This window comes from Meles meles, chromosome 1 (assembly GCF_922984935.1).
Source record: "Meles meles chromosome 1, mMelMel3.1 paternal haplotype, whole genome shotgun sequence".
NCBI lineage: Eukaryota > Metazoa > Chordata > Mammalia > Carnivora > Mustelidae > Meles > Meles meles.
Genome location: NC_060066.1, coordinates 175,352,529 through 175,371,011, shown reverse-complemented (window position 1 = coordinate 175,371,011; position 18,483 = coordinate 175,352,529). Strand labels below are relative to the sequence as shown.

At 38.5% G+C, this 18,483-nt stretch overlaps 1 protein-coding gene across 2 annotated transcripts in view; it reads right to left on the bottom strand.

The window, feature by feature from the left end:
• NRDC (nardilysin convertase) overlaps positions 1-12,865 on the bottom strand; it is a 113,058-nt gene extending 100,193 nt beyond the window's left edge. Inside the window, exon 1 of one of the 2 annotated variants that reach the window (XR_006821437.1) lies at positions 12,353-12,865. Coding sequence is in view for 1 of the 2 variants with exons in the window: in XM_046028111.1 (XP_045884067.1) it covers positions 12,353-12,696 (344 nt within the window). In the remaining variant the exon portion in view is untranslated. The remainder of the gene's footprint in view (positions 1-12,352) is intronic. The other variant, XM_046028111.1, reaches the window with a different exon arrangement.
• Positions 12,866-18,483: the final 5,618 nt, after the last annotated feature.

Below are 18,483 nucleotides of genomic sequence, written 5' to 3'. Positions count from 1 at the left end.
GGTGGCTCAGTGGGTTAAAGCCTCTGCCTTCAGCTCAGGTCATGATTTCAGGCTCCTGGGATCAAGCCCCGCCATCAGGTTCTCTGCTCAGCAGGGAGCCTGCATCCCCCCCCACCCCGCCTCTCTGCCTACTTGTGATCTCTCTCTGTCAAATAAGTAAATAAAATCTTTTAAAAAATTAATATTTTCAATTATTAATATTATAATTAATTTACAAACTCTCAAATGTGTACCCAAGGAGTCATGTATAAAATGTTCACTGAACACTGGGAACAAGTTAAATGTCCAACTATCAGAGAAAAGATAAATTGGTGACATAATCATTAAAAAAAAAACCAGAAAACTGGGAATAAGCTAAACAACTAGTAATAGGAAAATAGAAAAATTATGATGTATTCATACAAGATATTATTAAACAGCATTTAACATATAGTATTATACTTAACTAGCACTGACAAATCTCAAAAGCAATGTTAAACCAAAAAAAAAAAAAAAAGCAGGTTATGAGACATTACTATGACAACTTCTTTTCATGTCTTAAAACAATATATAGTGTTTACAGATAAATGTTTATTTGATAAAAAGCATAAAAATTTACATAGGAATGGCATATATATCTAATTTAGATAGTGATTAATATTGTGAAAAGAGGGTAGGCAGTGAAATGAGAGGAGCAATTATAAAGAATTTCAACTGTATTGGTATGATTTTATTTCCTAAAAAAAATTTTTTTTAGGGGTGCCTGGTGGCTCAGACGGTTAAGTGTCTGCCTTTGGCTCGGGTCATGATCCCAGGATTCTGGAATCAAGCCCTGCTTGTCCCTCTGACTCCACCTCTGGCTTGTGCACTCTCTCTCAGACAAAAAAATAAAATGTTAAAAAAAAAAATTTTTTTTATCTGAAACAAAAGTGAGAAATAAAATGATTAAAAAAAAAAGAAAAAAAGACTGAAAAACATATCTTTATATAACAATCAGGCCAGAGGAGAAAAGGATGGAGTCAGAGATGTAAGCAAACTAGGAGACAGGCACTAATAATCTAGGCACTGGGGATACAGCAGTGAACAAAACTAACTCCTTGTTCTCAAAAACCAGTAAATATATAGTATATCAAATGGCAATAAGTGTTATGAAGAAACATAGCTGTAAGAAAGGGTATAGGGATTGAAAACCTGAGTAAAATTGTTACTCTATATAGGGTGCTATTTAAAGACAATAAAACGGAATGAGATAACACAGAGAGCAAAGGAAAACCGGGAAAAGAAGAGGTCTGAGGACTAAGGCCTCAGCACTCCAAAATTTAGAGGTCAAGGAGATAAGGCGGAATCCTCATATGGAGGAATCTTTGAATGAAGGAGAAAGAGAAGTAGAACAGTATTGATTGACCTGGGAGCCATCTGAAAAAAGCATTTCAAGAAAAGAATGATTAACCATGTCATACGATACTGAAAGGCCAAGTAAGATAAGAACTTGAGAACTAACCAACTGTAAAGGATACTGGTGATCTTGAAAACAGCTATTTTGGTACAGCAATAATGGCAAAAGACCACTCTGAGTTCAAGAAATAATGTGAGTGTTGGGGCACCTGGGTGGCTCAGTGGGTTAAGCCTCTGCCTTCGGCTCAGGTCATGATCTCAGGGTCCCGGGATCGAGCCCTGCATTGGGCTCTCTGCTCCACAGGAAGCCTGGTTCCCCTTCTCTCTCTGCCTGCCTCTCTGCCTACTTGTGATCTTTCTCTGTCAAATAAATAAATAAAATCTTAAAAAAAAAAAAGAAAAGAAAAATAATGTGTCAACTATACCTCAATAAAAAAAAATTTTAATGATGCTGTGGAACATATTTATGGCAATGAAAGATATAAATCATACATTAAATGAAAAAAATTACAAATTAAAATGGACATTCTCAAAAAAAGATATAATGAGAATAAACTGCAAATTTCAAGTATAGATCATTCTTTTTTTTTAAAGATTTATTTATGAGAGAAATAAAGCATATAGATGTACATGCATGAATAGGGGAAGGGCAGAGGAAGAAAATCCTCAAGCAGACTCCCTGCTGAGCATGAAGCTCCACTCGATCCCACAATTCATGAGATCATGACTTGAGCCGAAACCATGAGCTGGAGGTTCAATTGACTGAGCCACCCAGATGCCCCAAATACAGACAATTGTTATAACAAGCTTTGCTATAAAGAAAACCAAGAAACTTGAGTAGCTGGAAGGGTGTAACTCAGAGGTGATATGGAATAACATCTTTTCCCTGAAGACAGGAACAATAAAACATATTTGTGTACTCAAAGAAATGATCCAGTGAAAGGGGAAAACAGATGATGCAAAATGGAAGGGGGAAAATTGTTAGACTAACTGAGGGATAGTATCGATAAAGGGGATGGGTAGTGCAAAAATGGAGCAATGGGTCTTAAAGAGGTACAGACATGTGACTTATGAGTAACAGAAGAAAAGGCATGTAAGATTCCAAGAGACAAAAATTTCAGAATAAGGGGGAAAGATAAATTTAACTTATAAAAATATAAAACAGCTTGAAAAAAATTGCTACAGGGGTACATAAAGGAGCAAATAACTCAAATGTGGGAGGGCAGGACTGAAGGAAGAGTCAGAAAGGATTCACAAGGGGCATCTGGCTGGCTCAGTCAGGACAGCATGCAACTCTTGGTCACAGAGATTACATACATACATACATACATAAAAGGACTCACAAAGGAGGAAATGCTTCAACTCACAAGGCAAACATGACCAAAGAGTACAGAGTGCCAAGAGAAAGAGTACAAAACAACACAACAGAAGACAGAGCTAGGAAGAAACCAAAAATTGAGAGGCTCAGAGCTTATCTGCCATGGTAAGAAGTCTGCTTAGAAGGAACCGAATGAGAGAACACAATCCATTTATACTAATCAGTGTCCGTACCTGCTCAGAATGTGTTTTCACAGAACAAATTTTAGGCTATCATGTAATAAGAGCACTATTTAATAAGGTTACTGCAAAGATTAAATGAGGTAATCTACATAAACTCCTTAGAACAGGACCTCGTACATAGTAAGCAACAAATACAGTTATTATTTAGTAATAATAAGCAACAAACAGTAAGCAACAAATACAGTTATTTACTAATAACTCAACAAATACAGTTATTAGTATTAGGAGAAGCAATATTACTGTTGGTTTCAGTAATAAAAATACTCTATAAACACCTCTCCAAAACACCAAGTTAACTTTTCAAACTACAGTCTACTTCCAAACCTTTTTTAAAACAGTTAAATTCTGGTCCAACCATGTAAGTGAGCCCTTCCAGCCACCACCTCCCCACCCCAATACTAGAAAGGACTATAATGAAGGGCCTTTAATCTACGCAATTCCCTGTGAGTTGCACTGACTTCATTCTGGGAAACAGTATGAATATGAGGTCTATGTCAGAGTGGAAGTCCCAGAATAAACCAATCTTCTTGCCTACCAGGTCTCCCATTTAGAGAATATCCTTGAAACAGACCAGATCACCAGAGGTTACCCTACATACCTACCAAATTCATTACAATTGGGTTCACTCCCAAAGACTCTGTAGGGAATAAACAGGCTTCTTAGGTAAAGAAAATCTGACAATCTATCTTTTAAAATAGTAATGATTAAATTACAGTATTATCGTATACACAATACGTAATATACGTATATTATCGTATACACAATGGACCACTAGGTAGACAATGTATTTTGAGAAACAATAAGAAAAATGTTCATGACCAATTTTTTAAATGTATATCAAAACAGTATGGTACTGGCACAAAACAGACACATAGATCAATGGAATAGAATTGAAAGCCCAGAAATAAACCAATACACACTTATATGATTATGACAAAGAAGGCAAAAATATACAACAAGAAAAAGACAGTCTCTTCAATAAATGGTGGTAGAAAAACTGGACAGCTACATACAAAAGAATGGAACTGAACCACCTTCTTTCACCATACACAAAAATAAACTCAGAATGGATTAAAGACCTAAATGTAAGACCTAAAACCATAAAACTCCCAAAAGAAAACACAAGCAGTAATCTCTTGCACAGCAACCTTAGCAATACTTTTCTGGATATGTTTACCCAGGTAAGGGATAACAAAAGCAAAAATAATTGGGGATTGTATCAAACTAAAAAGCTTTTGCAGAGAATGAAGCCATCAACAAAATGCAAAGGCAACCTCCTGAATGGGAGAACGTATTTGCAAATGATATATTGAATAAGAGGTTAACACCCAAAATACAGAACTCATACAAGTCAACACCAAAATGTAATCTGATTAAAAATGGGCAGATGACCTGAATAGACATGTTTCCAAAGACAACATACACATGACCAATAGAAACATGAAAAGATGCTAATCACAAATCAAAACCCAATGAGAAACCACCTCACACAGTCAGAATAGCTAAAGACAAGAAGTAACCAGGCAAGGATGTGGAGAAAAGGGAGTTGTTGTGCACCATTAGTGAGTGTGTAAACTGGTGCAAGCACTACGGAAAACAGTATAAAGGTTCCCCAAAAACTGGATAGGAGAGAATAAATGAAACAAGATGGGACTGGGAGGGAGACAAACCATAAGTGACTCTTAATCTCACAAAACAAACTGAGGGTTGCTGGGGGGAGGGGGGGTTGGGAGGGGGGAGGGGGGTTATGGACATTGGGGTGGGTATGTGCTATGGTGAGTGCTGTGAAGTGTGTAAACCTGGCGATTCACAGACCTGTATCCCTGAGGATAAAAATATATTATATGTTTATAAAAAAAAATAAGAAATAAATTAAAAATTTAAAAAAAAAAAAAAAGGTTCCCCAAAAACTAAAAATGCAAGTACCATAGGATCCAGCAATTCCACTTCTCGGTATTTACCCAAGAAAAATGAAAACACTAATTCAAAAAGATATACATACCCTTATAATTACTGCAATATTACTTACAATAGCCAAGATATGGAAGGAACCTAAGTACCCACTCATAGATGAATGGATAAAGATGTGGTGTACATACACATGGAATATTAACTCAGTCATGAAAAAGAATGAAATCTTGCCATTTGTGAAAACATGGTGGAACTACAGGAGTATACTAAGTGAAATAAGTCAGAGAAAGACAAATACCATATGACTTCACTTACATAAGGAATCTGTACAACAAAACAAACAACAAAGAAAAACAGACTCATAAAGAACAACTAGTGATCGCCAGACGGGAGATTGTAGAGGGACAGGTAAAATAGGTAAAGGAAATTAAGAGGTACATACTTCCAGTTACAAAATAAATAAGTCACAGGGAAGAAAAGTACACCATTGGGAATATAGTCAATAATACTGTAACAATTTTGTGTGGTGATTTATCATGATGAGCATATGACAACAGATAATTTGCAAATCATTATGTTGTACACCTGAAACGTATATGTCAAGTATACTTCTATTAAATATATATATATACACACATATATATGCACACACAAAAATTATAAATACACAGGAATAAAAGGTTATAAAAATATAGTTACAAATGGTTAACGCTGAATGGACTGATTATAAGGATTTTTTTTAATTTTCTTTTCACTATCTAAATTTCCTACAATGACCATATAATAACTTTTATTTACTGACTGATCTTTTCTCATTATTAAAAAGTAAATAATACAAGTCAAATTCCTCTCACCTTTCCCTAGAGAAATAAGCTTACTATCATTCCTAACTATCTCCGTACATATCTAAACATAAAAAATTGTATTTTAGGTAAACATATAATGGGAGGTGTTATTTTTTCCTTTTAAAAATTTAATTATACAATGTATTTTGGGTAACAACCAGCTGTTTTCATTCAACAATAAAACACAGGACATCTTTCCATTTTAATATATAAAACCATCTCTTTTTTAATGGCTACATATTGTTGTCATTATATAATAACCTAATCTTTAGCCAACTAATGGACAATAAAATTGCTGATTTTTTGCTATTACAGTGATGCAAATATAATTGGGAACATAGTAAAATGATAACTAACATTTGATTGCTAACTAGCTGCCAAGCTCCACAAGCTTCTACATGAATTAAATACACTACAATTATTACTATAAATATTACTACTTGTATAATTTATATTTTCTTCTGTAACCTACCCATTCATACTGTTTTCCTTGAATATCAATTTTGTTTTAATCTAAAAATTTAATCTAAAAAATTTCTGGAGGGCACCTGGGTGGTTCAGTTGGCTAAGCATCTACCTTCAGCTCAGGTCATGATCCCAGGGTCCTGGGGCCAAGCCCCACGTCAGGGTACCTGCTCAGCAATAAGCCTGCCTCTCCCTCTGCCTGCTGCTCCCCCTGCTTGTGCTCTCTGTCATATGAATAGATACAATCTTTAAATAAATAAATAAATAAATTCTGGAGTGCCTGGGTGGCTCATTCAGTTGGGCATCTGCCTTTGGCTCAGGTCATGATCCTGGGGTCCTGATAACCAGCCCCGAGGCCAGCTCAGCAGGGAGTCGGCTTCTCCCTCTCCCTCTGCTTCTCCCCCCAACTAACATGCTCTCACTTTCTCTCGCAAATAAATCAATAAAATCTTAAAAATAAATAAATAAATAAATAATAAAAATAAAAAATTTCTGGCAGAATATCTCCAAGAGTTCCATGAAAACACCTAGCATACGACCACTCATGCAATTATACATTCTACAAATATTGAGAACCTACTATGTGCTGGACACTAAGTGAACAAGAGGGCATGGTCTCATGGGTTGTTTGCCTAGCTAAACTGAGTTAATATGGGGAAAGAAAAAAAAAGTAAAAAAGGAATATGTCAATTAGAGAAAAAGTAGTATATATCAGTGCATACCATTCAATACACAATTGTAATTACCTTTTTAAGATCTTAAGTTATTTATTTAACAGAGAGAGAGCACAAGCAAGGGGAGTGGCAGGCAGAGGCAAAGAGAGACGCAGGCTCCCCACTAAGCAGAGAGCCCGATGTGGGGCTTGATCCCAAGACCCTGGGATCAATCGTGACCTGAGCCAAAGGCAGACGCTTAACCAACTGAGCCACCCAAGCAACCCTATAACTACCTTTTACACCAGTCTTGCCTCATCCTATGGATCTAAACTATCTTTAGATTAATCTAAAAACACTGGTTTACTTATGTCATTTTCATTATCAAGAACCCACAGCTTCTCTTAGTTATTTCCCAAATTACTTCACCTATTCTCTACATTAGCTATTTCAATCTTTACCACTAAAGGCTTCCTCTGTTTCCTACCACTTTTCCCACAACTTCTTAAAAAACCACTTAAGTAAACTGCAGTGCCCACTTTGCAGACGGAAGAAAGTCTATAAAGCAATGCTTTCAATACCGAACTGCCTGCATCCATATTCTTCATTACACCTTTCTCCATTTTCAACAGAAATTTTCTATTTCTCTAAAACAAATCCTCTCATAAATACTCTTGACCCTGCCACCTCACAATCATCTTAAGGATCTATTGTCTTCTGTATCTTCAACCTCTTTCTCTACTGATTCCTTTTTTCCTCAGGCAATAAACGTGCTCATGTCTCTTCTTCTGTCTTGAAAAAATTCTCCCTTGACCCCATATAATAATACTTCATCCTAAAACCTCCTCAGCCCCTCCCCTTTAAAACCAAACTTCTTCAGAAATATCTAAAATTTCTCATTTTGTAACTCACTGTAATCTAGCTTCTGCCTCCCTACCATTCCTTTGAAACTGCTTTCATCGGGGCCAAATAATTTCTTGGGTCTCCACAGGACTGTTCTCAGTTCTTAAATTACCTGACTTGTCAGAATAATCTAATAATGTAATACTTAAAGCATTCTTCCTCCAATGGCTCCTCACTTTTGAAAAAAGGATGGAGAGGACACTAGCATTTTCTCCTGATCCCTGACTGTTCCTTTTCAACTTCAATGATTTATGAGTTGCTCCTCTTCTGTGTCCTAAAAGGTCCTCAGCCTTAGAGAGATTAATGTGCTCAAGGTCACATAACTAATGATGGAAAACTAGATACACAAAGGACTAACAATGCCATACTTTACACATTCTAGCACCTAATTTAATGCATTTGTGCTTCAGTATCTGTTCCCTAACTCTACCAGGAGTCTAAATGAACTAGAATTCTTTTTAATGGGCTAGAGATCTTTTTAATGCTAAATATTATTTCCAAAAGAAACATTTTAGTTAAAAATGTTCTTCCTATTCTTACCAGCCCATCAGTCCACACTGAAGAAATCAGTCTAAGGAATTGTAACAAAGATACATTTATTAAAGTCATATTAGTATTCAGAAGATTTAATGTGTTTCAACCATAGATGCACTTACGTTGTTAACGGAGCTCGAATCTCACAAGGAATTTGTGTCTACAAGACTAAGATGGTACAATCAACATCAAGTTTTAAGTTCAGGTATCAGAACAAGGGGTTGGACGGTGTCAAGCTTCTAGAATTTATATAAATGTAAGTGCATGATTTCTTTTGTAGCTCTCAGATTCTATAATCTTACCAATAAAGTGTATTGTAATTGCTGTCTCATATACAAAAAAAAAGCAAAAAGCATCACTATTACAGGTGGTTTTAGTTGAAAAGATCAAGAAATAAACCCACGTTCTTCCCATCCAATACAAAAGAAAATGTTATCTGGGGGCACCTGGGTGGCTCAGTGGGTTAAGTCTCCGCCTTCAGCTCAGGTCATGATCTCAGGGTCCTGGGATCGAGCCCCACATTGGGCTCTCTGCTCAGCAGGGAGTCTGCCTCCCTATCTCTCTGCCTGCCTCTCTGCCTACTTGTGCTCTCTGTCAAATAAATTAAAAAAAAAAAAGAAAGAAAGAAAGAAAATGTTATCTGATGTATATTCTGATTTCTGAGATTTGCCTAAAGCTTCTGCTCAGAAGTGTGTCACCCCACTCTTAACTTTGGGAAGCCAGCATATGTTCACTTGGATTGTGAACATCCTTCAATTCATCAGCATATAATAGTAAACAACATTCAGAAATAATCTGTACCTTATTTAGTACACATTCATTATTTTCTTTGGTATATTGAGAATTTATTAAGATAACCAACCTCTCACTTGTAACAGTCTGAACAAAATTTAAAATAAAAGAGCTTGCCCTTCAGAAGCTTGTAAGACTTTTCATATTGTTCTTCTCCCCTTCCCCACAGAAAAACACAGGACTTTTTACAAACTGGTTAAACATGGAAAATGTTTTATACTCTCAAGATTTTATTTTGGGGAAGCCTGGGTGGCTCAGTCAGTTAAGCGTCTGCCTTCAGCTCAGGTCAGGATCCCAGGGATCTGGGATCAGGTTTCTCTTGTCAGGCTCCTTCCTCAGTGGGGAGCCTGCTACTCTCCCTGTGCTCCCCCCCTCTCTCTGACAAATAAATAAAAGCTTAAAAAAAATAAGATTTTTATTTTTAAACAATCTCTGTACCCAACATGGAGTGCGAACTCACAATCCCAAGATCAAGAGTCACATGCTTCACAGACTGAGCCAGCCAGGTGCCCCAGTGGCTTATACTCATTTAAGTCAATCCAAACTTCCTAACTGCTCTTCATTATTAAAATAATTTACTATTTAGACCGAAGTAAATAATTCTGTCCTTCTAGTTTCCACTTTATACCAATAAAGATTTGAACAGTAGTTTCCAACCTGAAGTCCCTTAACTCCTGCAGATGAGAAGGAAATCAACATTTATCACTTATACAGATCCCTAAAAAAAAACAAAATGGATGTCCTGCAGGTACATTTAACAATTAAAAAAAGCTGAATACAAATTACACATATACATAAGTAAAATTCCACAGGCTATTACTTAATAAATGCAGACTGGTATGCAAATCTTTCCAGTCTTTATTTCCCCATAATATTCCTTTACTCAGGTCTGCCTCTGGGGCTTATTCACACTCAAAAGACACATAATCATAATATGATGGATATGTACTGTAATAGACCATGTACAAAATCCTACTGAAATACAGTGAAAGGAGGAATTGGTTCTACATGTAAAAACTTCACAGAGATAACATCTGAGAGGGTCCTGGAAGGATAATTCAGCTCTCTGGGCTACAAATGCCTCACGTCTGTTTCTGACTACAAAAACTCACAGAATTTCACTTTAGCTTAGATAAGTCTTTAAAGATCATCTAGTATGGAGGTTTTCCAACTTTATTCTACAGTCACAGAATCTTGGGGGTGGCTTGGTTAAGGGTCCAATTCATGATCTCAACTCAGGTCTTGATCTCACAGTCATGAGTTCAAGCCCTGCACTGGGCTCCATGCTGGGCGTGGAGCCTACTTTAAAAAAAAAAAAAAAGGAACAAAACTTTTCTTTTTAAGTCTAATTGAAACTTGCAGTAGGTAAGATAGATAGAAACGGACCTGCTTTTTGAAAGGAGAAAGTTGCTGGAAAATACTGCTGTTCTAACCAACTCCATTCATTTCAAAATAAGAACTGACACTAAGAAGAACAAAGATTTGCTAAAAGACCACATCAAAATAGAAATGCAACAATATATTCAACAACATATGCAACAATATATTCAAAGAATACCCCTATTACCTCTTCTTTTAAATCTTTCTTAATTTTCCTCCTAAAGGTAGTCTGTAACTCCTTATATTACTCCCCAATATATCTAGCATGTACTTCCATTATGGTTTCTATAAAACGTTAGTGTCCTAATTTTACCTTTTTTTTTTTTTAAACGTGTGTGCCACTCTTCGACATTGGAAGCTCCCTGAAGGCAGGGACTGTCTTACTCATTTTTGTATGCCCAGCACTGAGAATAAGTTATACTCAAGTCAAGTTTTAGAAATGATTTAAGATTGTGCAACACCTGACACACAGGAGAACTTAAGAATTTGTCAAATAAATTTACCAAAATGAGGTCATTAAATGAAATATCTAAAGCAGTTAGAACAGTATTTGACACATAGTGTATATTCTAGAAACATGAGCTGTTATGTATAATTTTATATAGGCAGAAAAAAATTGAAGCTGTTACTCAACATTTCATCTGGAAAGTAAGCACCTTTCATCAAGGTTTCAATTTGCTCATTCACATATTACTAATGCAACCATCCTCATCTTTGACAAGAAAAAATTTAGCCCACCACAAATATCTCTTGACCCTACAGCCTGCAAAAAATAGTACAAAGAGCTGTATACTGTTAATCTCTAGGCTTGGGCATGAAAGGAGAAATTAGGCCAGTCTTAAACTTGGGGCTAAATAACTTCTTTCTAGACCTCAGTTTCAGGCATTTGTCAAGTGGGAGTAATGTGGAGTGGAAATGATTACCTCCAAGGTTCTTTCCCGCTCTAACACTATAGAGGTTTATTAAGAAATTGGGATCTAGAATCCTTTACCTTCCAACCCAATATGAGTAAGAATATTTTTTATAAAAATCAGTAAATGGTGCACTGGGTTTGGTGCTAAATCGACAGTTTTAATATCAGCTGCTACTCAGCTGTGTAATTCTAAGAAGTCAACTCTCTGGATCTCATTTCTTCAACCTGGAAAATGAAGCTGTTGGACAGTATGATCTCTCTTTACATCACAGTCACAACACATTCTATGAAATAAGCTACCTCCGAAAGAAATATTCAGGTGGGGAATTGAGCCACCAATTTAATTAAAGATGTTCAGAGGATTCCAGCATAAAAGGAGACAATCTCAGGATTAGAAGAAACCTCACAAGTCTTCTATGACTCACCCAACTGAGAGCCAAGTCCTCTCTAACAAGACCTTGGAAGAGATCCCCCATTCTAGTAAATGAAGAACAACCCATGGAAACAAGCCACTTCATCTTGGGCCAACTACGATGCCTAAGTTCTTTTACTGAGGCCATACCATCCTCTAGCAACTTCCACCCATTAGTTTTACCCCACTTTCAGCCATGGGCACCTAAAATATTTCTGGATAATGATAATATGCCCCTTAAATGTCCTCTCCAGAATTAAAATTGACAACTCCTTCAACCTTTCCTCATAACATAATACCAAGACTCCCTCACCATCCAGCTTGCCTTCCTCAGAGAACCATCCATTCTTGCTTTGGTGAATGTCAAAATTACTCGAACAGCCCTTTCCATTCTGACATCCTGATTCCTCGTAGAACCCAAGATTTTGCACTTGTCCAGCTGAAACCACACGGAAGCCCCTAATTGCCCTTGCCACCTCCACCCAGGAAGCACTTGGGATGGGAAGTGTGCCCCTGTTGCTCCTTCGAGAAACAGACAAGAAGTGACGGCGTCAGCAACAGAGAGGCCCGCACCCCGGCTCTCCTCCCCGGTCCAAGCCTCCTCCCTCACCGGTATTGCTTGGGGTCGCTGGGAGACTTGATGATCTCAGGGTCTCCGGCATTATTAATAGGCCCCCTCCGTCCCTCCTCCTCAGATTCATCAGCTCCTAGACGGGCAACCCGGCCGCTTTCGCCCAAATCTTGTCCGTTGGGCTGCAGGTCAGGACAGCTGCAGCTAGACTTCGCCTTGTTCCTTCCAGGCATGGTCAGAATAGCAAAGGGTCCGGCAGCAGCCGAGTCTTCACACTGACCCCGAGCTTGGATTCTCCACAGCGCCGCGAGCTCCCGCCCGGCCTCACACCACAACTTCCTCCCGGTGGCACAGACTGCAGCAACCGTGACTCTCCTCAGCATTCACCACCAAGCCGGAGCCATGAGCATCCCGCTCGCCAGGGACAACCTCCTCCTCCTCCAGCCGCTCCTCCTCCTCCGCGTTCCAGAGGCGGCGGCGGCCGGCGCTGGTGCTGCCGCAGCCGCTGGGGAGGACAGGCCCGAACCCCTCCCCCAACCCGGTGTGCCGCACGCCAGCTTCCCTCATACCCCCGCCCTCCCGGCCGCCGATGACGCTACTGATTCTAGCCAATCAGGAGGCAAGAAGAGAGGTCACGCTCATGCAAACCACCAATGGGAACAAGGAATAGAAGGAACCAAAGCGACCGGGCAGGATTCGCGGAGCACCTGGAAACCTAGGGTGGGCGGGGCGAGGAAAAAGAGGCGGAGACAGTGCCGCGGAGGACGACGGGAAGAAAAGCGCTTGCGCCGCGTTTATGACGTAGGAGTGGTGTTGATGTGAGGCAGCCGCTGAATAATGCTCTGCGGCTCTTAAAAAAATATTCCCCTGCTAAGAAAACTGGGAAAGCGAGTGGAGAAAATCAAATTCTAAGTCCCCCCCCCATTATATATTTTTTGTATTCTGCCTTCACACCTGGGACGTAGCCTTCAGCCATGACTCAGCACGTAAAAAGCGGAACGCAGGAAGTATTTTTCGCGGCCGGATGGAAGCTGCGAGGGAGTGAAGCTGAGCTGTATGTCCGAGATAGTGGTTGTGGTTCTCTGCCTTATCGCCTGGAAAACGTTGGTGCTATTCCCGCTCAGAGCCTAAGAAAGTGCTTGAAAGACTAGTGTAGATGTGCTCATTCTTCCATGCGAGAACATTAGCTCCTCCACAGCCTAGAGTTCACAGCGCGTCTGTCTGCTGTCCTCAAGTACCTTTTTCTAAGTTTTTCCTGCCTCTAATGGTCTTCGGTGAACCATCATTTACAATGTGACTGAGACAGACATACTTGAAAAACAGAAGCAACTGACATGTTAATAAGACACAATATACTAACCCCGTGAAGCAAAAGATCCTCACACATAAAGGGAAAGAATATATATAAATGAATGGAGGAAGTCAAGCAGAAAGAGGTATTGATAGCTGTTAAAGGTGTTTAAGTTTTTCTAGGCTTCCGGAGCTCCAGACACAGGGAATGCAATCATGATCAAACAAAAATCCTTGTCTTTATGGGACTTGGATTTTTTTTTTCCTACCCCCAGTGTAGGGCTCCAACTCAGACTCCGAGATCAAAATGGACATGCACTGCATTAGAATGCAAACCAGGCACCCCTGGGGCTTGCATTCTAATGAGGATAAACAGACAAAATCGATATATTTTTTAAAAACAATGAATGCTATGACGACAAATAATTCATAAATAATAAACGAATATGGAGTTGGGAAGGCTAAGTGTATTGATTCAGACAGTTGATGAAAATCTGAACTAGGGCAGCACGTGAGATAAATTAATTGAAAAATATTGTCCAAATAGCCCAGTTTATTTTCATACATCTTTTCAGGAATTTGTCAGTTTTTACGGTAAAAACTCAGGACTGCCCTCCTTCAAGGAAATGTTTTTTCTTTGTATATCCAGTTCCTAGCGTAGTTTCCAAATACAATGTAAAGCACTCAGTAATGTTAGTCATTGAATAAATACCTGAAGTGGCATGTCTAGTTTGAGAGTATTTTGTTTGTTTTTACTTACCAAAGCAATAATACTCTAAGAAAGGAATCTGTGGTTTCAGCCAGTCATTAGAATTTTATAATGACAAAGAGAGACTGCATCTAAAGTGTGACCTGTTAGTTTTTCCCTTTAAGAAGAGGCCTCTGAATCTTACAGTTCACCTGACTGTAGAGATATGGTAACACTCTATGTAGTAGGACATGCATTTATTCATTCAACCAACAAGTTGAGATCCTAATATGTGCCAGGTACTGGGAATACAAGATACTGGGAATTACAAGAGAATCAATAGGAGAGACATAAACAAGGCACAAACTTAAATTTATCATTGTGAAAAGGTCTAAGAGGAAAAATAGAGAGGGACCTAGTCTAGTCAGAGAGTTTCTTTAAACAATAGATGTTTAAACTTAAATTTGGTGACATCTGGGTGGCTCAGTTAAGCATCTGCCTTCGGCTCAGGTCATGGTCCCAGGGTCCTGGAATCAAATCCTGCATTGGGCTCCTTTCTCAGCTTCTTCCTCTGCTTGCCTCTCCCCCTGCTTGTGCGCTCGCTCTCTCTCTCACTCTCTGACAAATAAAATCTTTAAAACAAAACAAAAAAAAACTTAAATTTAAAAAGTGTATTGGAATTCTTGCGTAATTTATAGGAATAAACTTGTTCAAAAGCTCTGAGAAAGCAAGTCAGTATGGCTAAACTGTAGTAATCTGGGAGTAAAGGATAAGTGAATCAGTGGCCAAGATCATACATAACCTTCATAAGAGTAAAAAGAAGTAATTGCCTTGTCTATTTTGTGTATCACTGGATTTCTAGTTTCTAGAATAGTGTCTGGCACATTAAACATATTCACTTGGGTACCTGACTGGCTCAGTCAGTAGAGCATGTGACTCTTGATCTCAGGGGTCAGGAGTCTGATCCCCACATTGGATGTAGAAATTACTTTTAAAAACAACTAAAGATACACACTAAATAATGGTCGAACAAATGAAACAAGAAGATAGGATCGCAAGTGTTTTCCAAGCACATCACTCTGGTTGATGTGTGAAAAGGATTTTAGTTGGTGGAGGTGAGGGCAGGACTAAAAGTAAGAAGAGAGAAATCAGGAGAGTATTAAATATAGGTAATGAAGGATAGTCAGAAGAAAGGTAGGCAGCAACAAGGGGCCCCTACCCCAAGAGGAAACCACCCCTAAAAAGATTTTACACCATGCTGGAAGGAGCCCTCCACCCTTTCCCAGGTGATTGATAGATGATAAAAGCCCGATTGGGTGACAGGCACATGGAGGGTTAATCAGATTAAAACAGCCAGCAACAAGCCCATAAAACCCTAGACTTAGAAACTACAGTAGCAACCCTCTCGGATCCCCTCCTTTTTGGGATGTACTATCACTCAATAAACTGCTTTGCTGCCCACCACTCCTCCTCTGGTCTGCCTCTTCATTCTTTGAAGCAGTGTGACCAAGAAGCGTGAACACTGAAAGAAAAGAAATCCTGTAACATAGGCACTAGAACATGATAATTTGGATTGGAGGAGTGATAGTGGAGATGAAGAGATGTATACAGAAATGTCACATATTTAGGAGGTGAAATTGACTGGTTGGGTATAGTAATTGACTTAATGTGGAAGATGAAGAGAGATGTGTCAAATATAACTCCGTGGTATCTTGTTTTCTGGATGAGTATGAGACAGAGCAGGGAGTAGACTTGGGTCCTACCCACCATCACTGCAAAATCCAGTGTTCTTTGGCTTCCTCCATAAGGAGGGAGGGAGGGGTTAAATCTTTATGCCTCTTCAGTAGCATATCTTGCAGGAATGCAGAGGGAAGATGCTTACCAAAATGAGGAGACTTACTAAGAAAACTGGTGAAGACTAGACTAAACCAGTCTGTGCCAAGATGGCCCCCAGTGCTGAAATTTCACCAACTTTTCCCCTCATTATAACACTAAAAATCCTCCTGGGGGGTGGAGATTTAATATGCCAGTTAGACATGGAACACATGAGGAAGCATGACCTTAAATGTACAGGTGCTAATAAATCCCAGCCTCTACCTGCTTAGACATCAACCTTTTCCCACCTAAATTTCTTTAAAATAACTCTCCCTGACCTCTCCTCCTGGAGTCAAACTGAGGATTCTTCCCTTTGTGTTGTCTACCTTATGTTCAAGCAAAAGCACTAGTAACGCCTTGCCTAAAACTCCCATTGGGCTCCTATCAATTTCTGTTGTTTAGAGAGCCCAAGGTAGATCATGGTGACCTATCTCAATAAACAAATTCTGAAACGGGTACAGGTTTTAGAGGAGAAAAGCATAAGCTTGGTTTTAGAATGTCAAGTTTGAGTCATTTGTGTGGCATGCAAAAGGAAGCTTAGGGCAGAGATCAGAAGAGAGGCTTTAATTAGAGATGCCAATTTGGAATTTATCAGTTTGTAGGTAGTAACAAAAGCATATTGAGATCACTTACATTAAGGCTATAAAACAAAAAGGGAAAAGGGCTGAATGACCAAGCTTTGAGGAGCTTTTAGAAAATGAGCTCCCAAAAGACACTGAGAAGGAGCTACCAGAATGGTAAGAGGAAAACCAGAAGAATGTAATATTCCAGGAAAAATACCTCTTTGGTGGTTAGCCTAATACAATTCTGACCCTGCAGCAAATGTCAGAGTGTCAGATTAAATGTATAAAATATGAGAACTAGCAAAGGATCACAGAAATACTTTAATCTGGCCTCTTCAGATAGAGAAATACCTACCCAGAGAGGTGAAGATAATAAGCAGTCTGTGGCACAGCCAGGACTTCCAAATCGGAAGTATTGTTTTCCCATTTAAAATACGGTTAACCTGGGGCACTTGGGTGGCTCATTTGTTTAAGTGTCTGACTCTTGATTTTGGCTCAGGTCATGATCTCAGGGTTGTAGGATCAAGTCCTGTGTTGGGCTCTGCACTGGGCATGAAGCCTGCTTAAGACTCTCTCCCTCCCTCCGCCCTTCCCCCTGCTCTCTCTGTCTCAAAAAAATAAAATAAAGTAAAATACAATAAAATAAAATACGTTTAATAAATAATAATAAAATAAAATACAGTTGAACAATGCAAAGCTTAGGGACACTGACCTCTCATGCAAACACAAATTTGCATACAACTGATAGCCTACTATTATTGACTAGAAGTCTCACCAATAACAAAAATAGTCAATTAACACATATTTTGTATGTTATATGTGTTATAAACTATATTCTTACAATAAAGCTAGAGAAAATAGTTATTAGGAAAATCATAAGAGAAAATACATTTACAGTATAGAAAATACATTTACAGTGCACTGTATTTATTTTTAAAATCTGCATGTAAGTTATTGTACACAGTTCAAACCATATTGTTTAAGGGACAACTGTAGTTTAGAACTTTGTCAGTCTTCTTTTGAATATTCATAACTATTGTTATAATATTCCTCAGAGAAAACAAATAAATTAAGCTATTGCCATTTTATAGGAAATTGAGACATTAGAAAGTTAAAAGTCTTGAGATCCACAGGAGCACCCAGGTGGCTCAGTTGGTGGAGCATGTGACTCTTGATCTCAGGCTTGTGAGTTCAAGCCCCACACTGGGTACAGAGATACTTAAAAATAAGCTCTTAAAAAGGAAAGAAAGAAAGAAAAAAAAAGTTGAAGATCACATATTATGGTTTTTAGCCTCATTTACCCAGGTCCTCTCAGAGTGTTTAAATGCTTTCTTTTATCTTCATCCACCCTTCCCTTCCTATTTTCACCTCAAGGATTCCATCCCCCCCACACTGTTAGGTTTGGTGACCCTTCTCTCCTATTTTTCTGAAGACAGGTCAGAAATCATAAAAATTAGGTACATATAATTTCTATGTTTGATGCTTCCCTTTGAACGTTATTTTAGTCAATGCAATGGCTGTCTACATCCCTTGACAAATCAAGCCCTAATCTTAAAAATTCAAAGATGAATTATTTTATTAACCCCATTACCACCTTTATATTTGAGAGTCATGATAAGTCAGAAATATGAAATGTTGATTTTATGTTGAAAAGATTGGGAGTGCTGTGAGCCCATTAAAAAGTCTCAAGCCCCCCCAAAAACAAACAAACAAACAAAAAACAAAAACAAAAGTCTCAAGGCCAAAATTACCTT